Here is a 15,292-nt window from a genome sequence, read left to right on the forward strand (position 1 = left end):
GTGTTAGAATTCTCAGAAATAATTTAAAACCAATTAAAGGATGCAGACGACAACGTTGATCCTTGGGTTTAATGTGAGCCTTGATATAAACAACAGCCGTTAGGTCAACCAGCAGGTAGTCGCACTCACACAAAATTTTCTTTTGTACTTTCAATTACCATCGCACAAAGATTTTTAATATTTGAACAATGCTGGGAAAAAAAAAATATTTTAAAATTAAATAATATTTTTTGCTAACCATGCCAGGTCGTTTATTATTTCTTAAATTATTGTAGATTTCATCAAATTATATAGAAAAACCAATAATTTTCTATTGTAACTGTTGGAAGGTTTTCTTCTTCATTCTTTGAATAATTAATAAAAATTACTTGGCTATTATCTTTAAATTAAGCATTTTATCTTTAAATTTTATATATTTTATAAGAATAATGATTACAATAATAATTATTTAAGTATTTTAAATGTCTGTTACATTTAGAGGAGCAAATTTAGTAAAAAAAAATTTTTTTTAATTAATTTTAATCTGTAAACATGTTTATAGCTCACTTTGTTAAAAATAACAAATATTTCCTACTAAGCAAAGACCACCAGAAATTTATTATTGTCATTATATTTGTTTGTGAAATTTAAAACGTTAACGATAATATCTTTTTCAAGGATGCTCGGATGGAGCAACAAAAGCTAAAATAAACAAAAATTGCACCCAAAACAATAAACCTCTAAGCTTTACTTAAACAACTGACCCAGCAGGAAATTATATTCAACTTCTTAATATCAGCAGCAACTTTACCGAGTATCAATGCGAAGCTATTCATATAATATGTATATGTTTACAGATACGGTGGAATCACATTTTTACCACCCCTTCCAATGATTCTTGCTAGCGATGCGCCACAAATCCCCTCAATACAACACCTAATACTTCGATGATAGATGTCTCAATCACTCTCCTTTATTACTGTAGTTTTCTTTAACCTGGTCACAGAATCTTCGACTAGACTAACCTACTCCTCGCGATTTTGCAATAATTCCATGTCCTACATCTACGTTCCTTCTCTATATATCAAGTATATAGTTTCTGGAATAAAGTTTCCCAGAGTGCTCTTCGTGTTATTAATGCAAATCTCCTCCACTCATTCGTAAAAGATGATTTTAGTAAGTTAAAGAGTCATATTGCGGTTGTCGTCTCACATCGGTTCCGATCCCGAATGGATGACACAAATAAAGGTAATGCCAGAACCTACTACTCTAATTTTCCATTTAGTCTCTTCGTGCGTATATGCCCGCATTTCCTATGAAAGTACTAGGTGACCAATCATGTGAAAACTCATGGCACTACCAACTGGTGACAGCAAGCATTTGATCGGGCTAAATAGGTTATGCTACTGGACGCAATCAAAACCGACTCACGCGTGTAATGATCAACTAAGTGTATATGTAAGGAAAGTAAACACTAACATACTTAAGCTACGAGATAGGTTTATTCATATTTATGGACCTGTGAACTTAAAAAATTTGTCAAGTATTGACAATTATTCACCATCTTTCTTAATTGTCAAGGTAATAACCAGTTCCGCCGATATAATTATTATATATGATTAAGTTTTAATTTAGAATAATATTTCTTTTACTATTCCTTACCAAATTCTTTTTCAAATTTTTTTTATGTGTATCGATAATAGATAGGGTGGGCTGTAGTAATCGCTGTAGTAGTGCTAAAGGCTCAGTTAGTCGGTACGTACAAGAACTTAAAGGCTCAGTTAGACGGTAAGTAACGTAAGAAATTAATTCAAAGCGAAATGCACAACCAACCAAACCTGCGTATATGATAGCAACGAAATAAACAAAAACGGTGTAACTTACTTTGTCAAAGCGAACTGCATAAATACACATGTATGGTTGGTTGTGCATTTCGCTTAAGTTTGCTTACGGCACATACCGACTAACTGAATCTTAAGCACTACCAGCACTCTGACCGTGGTTACTACAGCTTCACCTATCTACTATCGATACCAAGAAAAATTTAAAAAAAAAAAAAATTAAGATAGAATAGAAAAAGGAATAGTGCCGGTTCACCACATCGGCACTGTGTAGTGAATCAATTCACAAGTAAATGCCATGAAATGAATGATTGAAAAATTATGTTCTATATAAAGCTCTTTCATCTTACAGTTATCTTTTCTAATAATAAAAATAATTAGTTGTGAGCACTATTCTATTCCACAAAAAACAATAAAGAAATAAAAAAAAATATCAATGTTAACAGAAATACAACTTTCACTTTTTTCCTCCTAATCAATTAATCTATTTAAATGTAAATAAACAATGTAAATAGCATGGCTGGCTTTGGCTTTAGTCTGTAATCTTATAACACGACTACTGCCACTACTACTACAACAACAACAACAATAATAACAATAACCACAGCGACGAAGACGATTATTGCAACGAAACTATTCTGTAAGTAAGAAGAGGCAGCAGCAGAGAGGCCGACGCTATATAGCCAAGTAATCAACCAACCAAGCAGCAATCAAAGCAACGAACCGGCTTAAAACAATTACCCACAGCGCATAAAAATAGTACGAAACTTAATTTTGTTTGCTTGTTGTTGTTGCTTCTTTTTCTTTGCTAAAACATCTTCGATTTGCGTTAAAAAAAGGTCAATGTTTGGCCTTCAAAACACAGCAAAACCCAGAAAACAGGAGGGGAAAAAAACCAAGTTTAATGCCAACAACACAGAAAATTGTACACACAATTGTTGCAAATATTTAAACTTTTTAATTTTTTAGATTTTCGATTCTCGATTCTTTGGCCACCAAAAACTTTGTGACAAAAGACTTACAAATTTGAACAAAAACAAACACTGAAAGCACATGTACCGCACCGCACCGCACCACTCCGCAGCACATTCAACTTGATTTGTTGTTCTAATTTTAGTTTTAAACAATTTAATTTTTTGGACTTAAGAAAAATAAAGCAACAAATGTTAACAATTAATAATAAAAAAAATAAAACATACACAAGAAATAAAAATAAAATTTTATCAACTAAACTAAGCTGTTGGCTTTTAACCAAAAATAAATTTCAAATTTTCTATGACTTTTCGCAATTATTCAGAGTGAGACTTTGAAAGAATGTCAAAGACCCCGCGGCGCTCTTATGGACTTAGTAATAGAATATAAAAATAAATAAAATACTAACTGACTAACGTAGTATTGTTTATGTATTAGTCTAAAAATATAAACAAATAAATAGATAACATTTCTTAAAGCATTAAAAACACTAACACAAACAACAACAACAAATTGTTTTACCGGCTTAACAAGCAACAACAACAACAAAAGCAATAAGTAAGACAACAAAACGGCAAAATCGAAAAGCAAAACAAAAAACGAAATGGAACGAGAAAATTTTAGTTTCCCACAAAGTAAAAAATTATATTTTTCTTTTTTTATTTATTTTTTTTTACTTACTTCGTTCATGGATTCAGCACAATAAATTGGATAGTTTTTTTAAATAAAATAAAACAGAATTTAAAACGTTTTTTATGAAACAAAACAACATAAATTTAAATTTAAAAAAAAAATAGCACAAAGTATTTTAAATTCTATCAACGTTTTAAGAAATGAAAAATGAGTGAGCAGAGCAAAATGTTGCTCTGTACGTGTTTACGTGATAATAATTTGAAACACTTTACTTACCACTGAGTGCAAATTTTTTTTTTAAGAGTGTAGAAACTACACATGTCGCTCTTATTCGCAAATTTCAACTACAAAACTGTGCATGTGTACATGTATTTTGTGGGCGCTAAGTTACGCGTCAAAGAGTCTTAACGTATTTGAAAATTTAACGAAATGTTTAAAGTTTGCTCTCTTCAACTGAAAATTGCCCAACTTCCAATCTACAGCACAACTTATACATCGAATTTTTTTTTTGAGAACAGAATTTTGTGGTTTAACACTTTGACGACAGAGCAGAACAGAGTAGAGCAAGAGCTATAAAAAGAAAACGATAATGTAATGTGAGGTAGTAAGTAATGTTATATGTTTTAATACACAACTAACATTGCAACTTAACACAACTTAACATTATCAGTTTGGGATATGGCAGGCAGACAGACATGGCAGAGCAAGTTTTTAATGGGCGAAGCTGATATAAAAACTGTAATAATTTGATATGTTCTGTTAAGCTTAGAAAAGGAAATCACGTGTAGAAATTTATGAAGTCATTTAGTGATTTCTTGGGCGTATTTAATTTTTTAAAATAAAATAATTAAATAAATTTAAATTAAAAAAATAAATTTAAATTTAAAAATACATTACAAATTTTTTATACAGAATAAAATTATAATTAAAAATTTTTTGATTTTTACCGGATTTAAACGACTTAACACATAAAAATGGTAAAAAAATTACACATATTAATTTGTGTTAAATATTTTTAATTAAGTAGTCAAACTTCTATAACTCAAAGACCACTTTATAGAGATAATGTGCGACTTATGGGGACTTCGATTTAAAGAATTTTTTTGTAATTGATGTAATTCGTTATCTAAACCCTATTGCACTCTATTTTTATTCGAGTTATAGAATATTCAAATTATAGAAGTTCAAGTTATGGAAGTTTGCCTGTATTTTAATTTCTTTCTTTTTTAATTATGTATAATACAGATATTTCGATCGAACCACGACCATGCCATGCCATTCAACACCCCACAAAAGGAATTTTACAAGGAAAGCAAATAAGTTCAATAGAGTTAAATGTAAAAAATATCAGTTTTTTAATCAATTGAAATAAAAGCAAAAAGTATTTGTTATAATTAATAATATATAACTGAAAAAGAAAACCTATTACCTATTGGAAGTAGCATTTCATACAGAAACAAAAGATTTTAATGCAAATATGTTAATCAAGCTCAAAACCTTTTATCCTAAACTGTAATAAGTTCTGTCAAAGCAAAACTGTTATAAAACGTAGTTCTTACGTGACACAGGAAGTAAAACTGTAATAACTGAAAATGTTAAGCTTAAAATGAAAAATTACAAATTAATAATTAAAAGAAAAAAAGTATCACATAAAATTATATTTTATAAGTAAAAAAATCAAACAATAAATTAATATTGTTAGTTAGTACTTATATTTTTATAGAAAGATCGAATTCAACAAACAACTTAGATTTAATGCTCCCCTCCCCTTTTGGTATAAAAACCGTAGAAACATTTAAAGTTTGCATGTTAAAATATACAACAAATTAAGTTGCGCCAGTGGTAACCGCAAAAGTCGGTCAGGAACGGTCAGGTTTACGTCCCGGAGACATTCGTCGAGTTCGGCGACCAAGTACTACACAAGCAAGACAAAACCACCAAAACGGACTACACAAGCAGATCCTTACGGATTACAACATCCCACTGAACGTTCGCTATAATAAAACATCTCAATAAACTGTCCAGAAATACAAAACTTTACAAGTTTGTGGTTTTATTCTACGCGGGACAAATGTGTTTTCACATTTAAACTAAGTATTATCAACGTAATAAACTAAATTATTAAGTTAATTTAATAATAATTTAATTAATATAACATAGTCGTTAAATTAATATATTTATATACAATAAATTAATTTAATAATTACTAATTTATTATAATTTTAAAGATTACTTTAAGAAATTATATGTTTTTAGGCTTTAAATTTTGATTGATTAACTGTTATAACAAGCTAAGTTATCAGAAGTTCACTACTGTTAAGCTTAACTTAACAGCTAAAGTTTATGTTACTTTGTGTGTAAATATAAAACTGTTATATATTTTAGTTAACTTAGAGTAATATTCCATCTTAAGAACGTAAATAAAATTAAATGACAAAAGCTATTAAAAACGAAAGTAGGTAAATTTTATTTATAATTTTGTAAAAGCATCAAAATGATTAATAATTAATTTCGCAATCAGTTTAAAATCTCTACTAAACAGTAGGTTATGTTATGATGTTAAAATGAATAAAAATGTTAAGAAATTGAAATGTTAACTTAAACAATTACAGGCTCAAGTTTAATTATATCTTAAAACAGTTAAGAAACTTTAACATTTCATGTTAGGCTCAAATGCGATGAATGAAATCATCTTTCTAGCCAAAGCCATGAACTTTAAGTGTTATTTTTCATATAAAAACTATTTGTCTTAATTCGAATTATTTAATTTTATTAAGCTTAAAACAAACTGTTAAGAAAAATAATAATAAAAACTGTTAAATATTTTTTTTTTGTCAACCTTATATTTAATGATTAAATAATCATCTTTGTTTTGTGAATGCTACGCTCATTAGTTATTATTTTGTATAAAAAGAGTATTTATTTATAATTAAATGTAAATTATTTTATACAAAATTGATAAGAAAAATGTTTTAAATGATTTAAAAAAATAACTTCATATTACAAATATCGCTTTGACACTATATATAGAATATATAAAGGATCAGGAGTCACTCTTCATACATAAGGAAAATATTTTTTAAATCTAATTAAATGAAAGAAATAATAATAATTTTAAAATCTGTTAAAAAATTATTCATTTTCAACAATTCATTTTCATTATTTATTTTCATTTTTTTTTTTGTAATATTTATTTGTTCTAAGAATATCGTCCTGCTGTTAATTTAGTTAGTCAACGATCATGTCGGGGTCAATTGGTGTTAAAAAATAATAATGCGGTATTGTTGTATGTTTAATGAAGACTAGTATCTATTGGTACCTTTACTTCTAGTTAGTGGTGGATGGACACTTACAAATGTGTCTTACTCGCCCTGGTCGCCTTGGTGTCTCATTCATTTGTTTCTATTATTGTATCAGTGTTCTTATATCGGCATATATTCCCTCAATAATACAGTGTGTTCATTTTATATATATATATATATGTCAAAGCCATTAGAATCAACGTACATCGAGGTATTAGAATATTAAGGTCTAAGAACAAATGCCTTATTAAAGATAATTTGTTGTTAAAAAAAATAATAATGCGGTATTGTTGTTTGTTTAATGAAGACTAGTATCTATTGGTACCTTTACTTCGAGTTAGTGGTGTCTCTTTCATTTGTTCTGTCAGTGTCAGCGTTCTTATTCCGGCATATATTCCTTCAATAATGCAATATGTTCATTTAATAAATTATTATTAATTTATTGTTTTATTGACGAAAATTTTTATTAATAATTTCGTTTTTGAAACGAGATAAATGGTCAAATGTTATATATTACTTTTTTTTATTAGATTAGGTTAGGTTATACCGACGATCACTGAGGCCTATTGGCCCATTGTATTACCGTTTATATAGGAAAATTCTTTTTTATCAAATTATTATAATTAAATATTAGCATAAGTTGAATCATTAATAATTTATTTTATAATTATTCAAAAAAAATAAAATTTAATATTTATATAAATATCTAATAAAATTAAATGATGTTTTATGCTAAAAGTAAAAGTTATTAATAATTTTACATTTTATTTACTTATACAAAAAACAAACTATAATATGTACATGTAATATTATTTTATTGTATTTTTTTTCTATTAAGCAATTAAAAAATCGAATAATGCCATTTCAAATAAAAAAAACATTGAACAATTAAAAATATTAATAATAAAAATATTAACTAACAATAATAGCCCACATTGAAATTCACCATTGCCACATACACAACACCCGACGACGTACAATTTAATATCACCAACCTTTACACCACTCCAGTAACTTAATTCCAACATGAAAATTCAAAGATTCAAATATGAAACGGTTTTATGGGAAAGACAAAATACAAAACAAAAAAAAACAACCACACACACATACACACAGAAAAGGCATAAATAAGCGATTTGCTTGCAAAATCTGAAAAGATAAAATGAAATAATTTCAGCAACATTTGATACTGAAGCGAAGCAAAAGAGTGCTGCTGCTGCTGCTATCAGCTACGAAGAACATTGAGGAGACGACGACGACTCAACCAACTAAATGGGAAGCAACAAAAAAACCGGCAAAATTCACAAACACAACAAAAAAAACAGAAAAACAGCAGAAACAATAAAAATAACATAGGCGGCAAAAATAATCGATAAAGCTAAGCAGCAGAACACAGAGGTAGAGTTAAGCAGAGCGCAAAGCTGCAGCAGAGAACGCAAAGCTACACTGGCCACTGGCAACAGCAACGGCAGCGCAGCAATAACAGAGCAAACCACCAAGAGCAAGCAACAAAATAACAGCAAGAGAAAAATGTAAATGCAGCGGCGCGCAAAGACAACAGCAGCAGCAACGACAAGCAAAAACTGTAAACAGAAAAATTGCAAAACATTGAAAAATTTATTCCAAAAAAAAACTTCGTTTTCAATTTAAAAAATTTTGCCGACAAATGCTTTGTCTTGACTTAAGTAGCATGCAAGCGATATATAGATACATGTATGTATGCATGTGTATGTGTGTTGTGTGTATGGGACGAAAAATACGAACGAGACACAAACAAAAGTGAAAAATAATAAATGAGAAATGAAAATGGTAAATAAATAAAGAGGGGCACACGTTAGGTGTGTGTGGGGGGAAGCGACAAACTGACATGACAGTTGTATACGTTAAATTTAAAAATTTTTCTTTAAGTAAGCAAGCAAGCATGTGAGAACAGATCCAGCATTGACAGCAACTTTTAACTTTGCACCGGGCACGGCATGACAAATGACTTGAATTTTTTTCACATTTCTTTTGAAATCTATTTTTTTTAAACAATTAAATTCTATATACTAATTGTTTATTAATAATTAATTTAAACAATAAAATAAATATTTTTTATTTAACAATTAAGAAATTTTTAGTGTAATTTATTACTTACTGCATATTTATTAAGGAAACCATCGTGGAAACCACTTGAATATTCTTCTAATTCGAACATTTTGTTTATTAAAATATTGCCGAATTAGATATTTTTTAATTGATTTGTTTTTATTATAAAAAAGTCTAATGTCTTTCTACTATTATTTTTGTTGACATTTAACAATTACAATAGAAAACAATTATTTTTTTATGAATAAAGCAAGCAAAAAAAACTACTTTCGACAAAATCCGTTGAACCGCGTTTATAGTTTTTTTTTATTGTTATAAAATTTAATTTTTTTTTTTTAATAAAGTTTTCATTCAACAATTTATTTTGTTTTTGTATAAGTAGTTTATTTGTTTTAATTTTATCCACATACAAAAAAAATTTTTTTTTTTTTTTGTAAATTGTAGAATTTTTTTATTTTGTATATTAATATTTGCCGGCTATGTGGAAAGCAACATTTTGTGTGTTTGACCAAATGACTTCTATGCGACGATACGTTTTTAGTTGCAAAAGGCGCGAAACTAATTTAGGCGCAACTACACAAAAATGTAACTACTTTCTTTTTCGCTTTCGTTTGAAAGGAAGGGAAAAATATTTTTCTTATTCTAATTTCGTTTTTTTCTTTTTTATTTTTTGGTACGTTGTTCTTAAAGATGTTGTTCAAAAAATAAATTCCACTTCCTTCTCACTTCATATACAAAACTCTACTAAATGATGTGAACTACGTTTGGTGAGTTTCTTGTGCAGATTGCTCAATTTCGAAGTTAAATTTGTTGTTGTTGGTTTTTTTGTTTTTCCACACGCTCACCACATCACCACATCTCTCAACTCGCTCGCTCTTTATTGCTCTCCCTTAAATTTACATTCCAAACTGTGTATGAATTTTGTTGTGCGTATGTGTGTGTATATACATTTTGTTGCTTTCCACAAGAACGTTATCAACATTTGTGACATGTTGCTGGCAATATCTGGCAATGATCAAGAGTGAGTTACCTATGTGGATTGTATATGTAAATAGATTGAAATACACAAAAATTGGTTCGAATTGAAAGTAAAGTGGAGATTCTGTTGTTTGAAAACACAGAAAATTGAGTTGGAAACCAATTGAATGTTTTAAGTTGGATAACAAAGATCCAACCTATATTCTTATTTTGTGAAATAACATTAATTCGTAATTATAAACTGATTTTCAACTATAGAAAATGGTTTATAAGTTTAATTTATTAATTATATATATTTTTGCTTATCAAAAAACAGAGAGGAGAGGAATGGAAGACTTGTTAAACAGGCCTACATTGACTGTATAGTCGCAGATGATGATGATATTTGCTTATGGCCAAATGTTTAAAGCAATTGTTCGTTGATCTTGACAGTACGCCATTGTCTCTTTTAATATTTTTTTTTTATACAGAAGTTACATTGCACTTAAAGACACAACTAACCTATAAGAGAAATTTAAAACTATAGTATGATAGGTAGATGCGGTTGGAGCGGATGTCGGTCTTGCAACAAGCGATTCGCTATAAAAATCTGTAAAATGTGAGCTTAGTCGTCAAAAGTGGTGCAATCTCTACTAAGCCCTATCTTTGTACCTATTACCATCGCATGGGTAATGATCAAATATGATTTATTGATATGAAAATATAAATATTTATTCAAAGCATATGGATGATATATCTGAAGGAGGTACTAGAGGCACTCGACACTTGAGGAATTTTCCCGCTCCGGCGAACGCACATCGGATCTGAAGGAGCGAAATTCATATATATGTAACAATAGGTCTATTATAGCAGAAAACTACGGCTTTATGCACCACAAGGAGATTAAGGAATTAAGAAGAATATGATAGTTTGTTAGTGTAGTGATAATTTATTATGTATTGAATATGTCAGCGTTGGAGTTAGTTATATAGAAGAGTAAAGGTCAGATGTTTTTAAGAAGTTTATGGTTTTCTGGATATTAGAGTGAGTTGGTGAGGTAAAAGTTTTGAAGAGATTTGATTCATTTAATCTAATTACAAACGATGGGTATTTATGACATCTCGTCAGAATGTGGGTAATGGTTAAATTAGTGTTGCATACTTGACATGTAGGTGTGGAGTGTTTTTGAAGATGTGGTCGTTTATTAACTTAGTATCCCTTCTAATAATATTTTACCTAAATTGTTATGAAAATTATAAATATTGAGCGATATAAAAAGTACCACTCGTTTTTTGGTACATTAATTCGTAATTAAAAACTGAATTTTCATCGATAGAAAATTATTTATTAATTTAGTTTATTAAATATTTTAATAGTTAATTTATATTTTCGACCTATACCAACTAGTCAGGTTTAAGGTCAGTTATTAAGCCTCCTCTACTGAAATCTCTTGTTGATTTGGCGTGCCCGAAAAATTAGAACCTCAACGAAATATCATATTATATTATATAGCCGTATCCCTTGGTGTAGCTACTTCTGTTATATAGTAACTGAATTGAGTTGTAGAAAAACTTCTTTTGTTAGAAGTTTAATAAAGTTTAATAAAAAAAAGAGATTATTTTTTTAATTATTTAATGATTACCATAATACAGTGAAACTTCTAGTTTTCACTGTATTGCTAGTTTTCATTTTTCACACAAAAATACATTCTTTTAAAGCGACGTTTTTTTCCCAGGTAGGATTACTGTTACAGCTTCGCTGGATTGGTCATGTCGTGAGAATGGATGAAGACGCTCCGGCGAAAAAGGTGTTTGAAGCAGTAGTCGGCGGAAGAAGACGTAGAGGTAGACCGTGTCTCCGGTGGAGTGATCAAGTTGAGGGAGCACTAACTGGACTTGATATACGAGACTGGAGATATACGAGACCCCTGCGCACGCAGCAGGGGCGCCTGGGGAGACATGCTGCGTCAGGCCGAAACTCGGTAACAAGTTGTTATGGCCACATAAGTAAGTAAGTAAGTAAGTAAGTAAGTAAGTAAGTAAGTAAGTAAGTAGGATTACTGTTACCATCGGTGTCTGCTATGGTAAAAAGTTTTTGCTGTGCTCGTTGTGATTTCAGGGATTACATAGACCAGAAGAACACCTGAAAAGTCGTTTCAGGAACACATACAAAGTAGAAAATATTTTGACCTTCTACCTTTTGATCTGTAGTGCGGAAAAGTAAATTAAATAAATAAACGAGAGGCTTTCTTAAAAATATTCTAACAAATTTATTCACTGATCTTAAATATATATTATTTCATTTGAACCTCTATACGATCAAAATATAATTTTTAAAAAAACTATACCAAACCACCAGGTATTATTTTTTTATATGATGAAAAAAAAATAACAAATCCCACTTCGGACTTACCTTCTCTACTTCCCGTGCACAGCAACTGCTCCACTTCCGACTGATTGATGACAATGAGGACCGCCCCTTTAATTTGCGCGTTTCAATAATAAAAAAGACTTGGATCAGTGGGTCTTGGAAAAATGCGATCGCTAGTTTGCAAAAGCGTTGAAGATAAATACGTGAAGTCTTTGCAAAATAGTGCCAGTGACTTGAAAATGAAAACTAATTATTTTTTAATATTTGTTTACTTACACTGCTAATAAAACGATTAATCAAAAAAAAAACAGTTTATCACAAAAATAAATCAATTATGTCAATCAAAGTTCTCAATAAACAACAACAATTTTCCTTAAAAATTTTACCGTTCGAATTTGAGAAAAAAAATATTTTGTTTATTATTTATTCAAGATTATTTGTTATTCTTACAGATTCTTTATTTAAATAGAAAAGTTTCTAAGATTAGATTAGAATCGCTTTTGTGTACATAACTCATAGTTAGGAATTAGAAAGTCATTAGTATCAGTGGTTTGAAGAAGAAGAATTGCAAACATTGAGTGAATTTCTCGATAATGGAAGGTGATGGGTTTAGGATAAATATGACTTTGCCTATATATATTACGGATAATTGCGTAAGCTAAAAATACAACAAAATCTTTTTTGACGGCTCCTTTCCTTACACGTCACGGAAATCAATAAGTACCCCGAAACAAACAAACACCTAGCTCAAGTAAAGTCCCGCTGTAATATAACAAAATCTCATTTATGGACAACCCTTCACACACACCACGAAAATTATTAAGAAATAAGTGGCTGCACTAGAAGTTTACAAGATAAGATTAAGTAGTATTAGTACTAATAATAGTAAAACACGATTGTTTTGAGAAACCCCATGGTTTCATAACGAAATTCCATTTAATGGGCCCTCTACTCACTCTTCACGAAAATTAGTAAAAGAAATGACTCCACTAAATGTTTACAAGGTTAGCTTAAGTAGTAGTAGTAGTAAACTCGATCCCAAAGGAGTCCTATTGTCTCATAAAAAAATTCCGTTTAAACAGACCCCTTCTCACATGTCATGTAAATTAGTAAAGAATCATTGGCTCAACTAGAAGATTTGATTAACTAGTAATAGATACAAACACTTAGCCCAAGAGAAATTCCATTGCACTATTATAATATCTCATTTAAAGAAACCTCTCCTCACACATTATGTAAATCAGTAGCTCAATTAGAGAGAATCTGTACCGTAGTCATTGCATGTCATATCTATTCTCAAGGCGTGACGACCTATAATATTTTTCTGATTTGTATGATCGCATTCAATAAGGTCATAGGATCCCAACTTAGTAATGCTATATTCAAAGCTAAATGTTACTATACCAGGTCAAGAAAAAAATATTCCAGTGTGTGTCGATGTTTCACTTGAACACTCTCCGCTTTTAATACCATCATATCAAAATTGTCTTCTCTTTAAGATCCTAATTTAGTGTGCTTATTGTGTTTAATTTTGGTTTTTTAATTGTTAGTTATTATATTCCAAGTAAATATTGGATGTTAAACCAAGATACAACAAATAAATCCATATTTATGTTCTTCCTATCCAGCTGATATGGTTGTTAAACTATGTTATTAGCTTACGCCGTTGTTGTTGTGGTAAGCCGCGGAGAAATGTGCTGATATTTGCCCTTTCAGTATGGTGAAAGGCATTTTATATGGTAGACGAAATAAACGAGTAGCCGTTTTGGAACCCACCATCCGATTATGAGCTCACTCACTGCCTTTTATAATCTCTTCACTTTAGCCACAAGAATAGTTATGGGCACATGATTATGAATTAGCTTCAGTTAATCAATGATTGAAGGTCTGTACACCAATTTAAGATTGATGATATGTAATAATATAATTTTACTCGACCCTATCCTACTATTCATCCTTATTCTTTGTTATAAGCAAACCACCAACATAGAAACCGAGATTTGCGTTGTTTGCTAGGTTCTCCAGAAACTCGTAAAACTTCGGGACGATGCAGAAAGTATATAAAAATCTGATTCTTTTCTAAGAAACTATGCAAATAAATATCGTACTTTACTAGCATGGAATACTAAGTTTAATTTTCTCTAAATTATACTAAAATATGTAGCTTTGAACAATTCAGACAACGATATTATTGTGTACAAAATATGCCTAGTTGCTAGTTAGTGAGACTAAATTGTGATGATGTGCTTAATTATAATAAATAAGTATAATAACTTGTTGGGATATTTTGTTTTCTTTCACAATAATTATATTTATTAAGGAATTTCGAAAACTAAATAAAATTCATTAAATTAATTTTATTTTAATATTATATATTTATAAGTGCAATAAGTTTTTATAAAAAGTTTTAATGTAATGTTTTAATAAAAAGAAATAAAAGAAATTCATTTTTAAAAATATTTACAATAAATGATGCATGCAAATTAATGTAAAAAATATGTAATTATAAATTAAATGATTTTGAAATTAATGCCTGCATAAATTTAAATTTGAACTAATATATGAAAATTAAATTAAGAGTAACTTAAATTTCAACTTAAATGTAAAAAAGCAAATTAAAATTTGTTCTGGAAACCACGTTCTTTGCGTCTAAGCAACGTTTGAGAACTTTCCCTTTGTATGTTCTTGCGAAATAGAGCTCTATTTTTAAAATTAAGAGCGCTCTCCTTACTTAACTGTAGGCTATCAACTTTCTTGCCTTTTTTTAAATTCACAATTTCACCTGTTGACAAATCTTCCTCTATAAATTGGCCTGATTGAGTCCATTTTGGTTTCGGTAACGAATGTTTCGGTTCCTCGATATAACGTTTGCGTTTGCGGCTTTTACGAGATGATGTAGGAGACAAATCCTGGCAGTTACTTTCTACCTTAAAGCCGACACATTTTGGTGTAAATGGACTTTCTCTAAAACCATTTACTATTGCTTTACGACACGGTGTCATGGGTTCGACACAAACAGTTCCAGTTGGCAAATTAAATGTGGTAATGTGAATTTTCTTTTTTGGTGTAATGGGTGTTTCTATTATATCCCCAGCAGAAGATTTTATTTTATGTACTTCATTCGATGTCTGTGCTTGATCTTCAGATTTT

At 29.7% G+C, this 15,292-nt stretch overlaps 1 protein-coding gene across 1 annotated transcript in view; it reads right to left on the minus strand.

Annotated features, from left to right (window-relative positions):
* Nucleotides 1-14,757: 14,757 nt before the first annotated feature.
* The window catches only part of LOC119676367 (slender lobes-like protein), a 4,891-nt gene continuing 4,356 nt past the window's right edge, over nt 14,758-15,292 (minus strand). Inside the window, exon 6 of the mRNA XM_038087603.1 lies at nt 14,758-15,281. Within this exon, the coding sequence (XP_037943531.1) occupies nt 14,758-15,281 (524 nt within the window). The remainder of the gene's footprint in view (nt 15,282-15,292) is intronic.

This window comes from Teleopsis dalmanni, chromosome 2 (assembly GCF_002237135.1).
Source record: "Teleopsis dalmanni isolate 2A chromosome 2, ASM223713v2, whole genome shotgun sequence".
Classification (NCBI taxonomy): domain Eukaryota; kingdom Metazoa; phylum Arthropoda; class Insecta; order Diptera; family Diopsidae; genus Teleopsis; species Teleopsis dalmanni.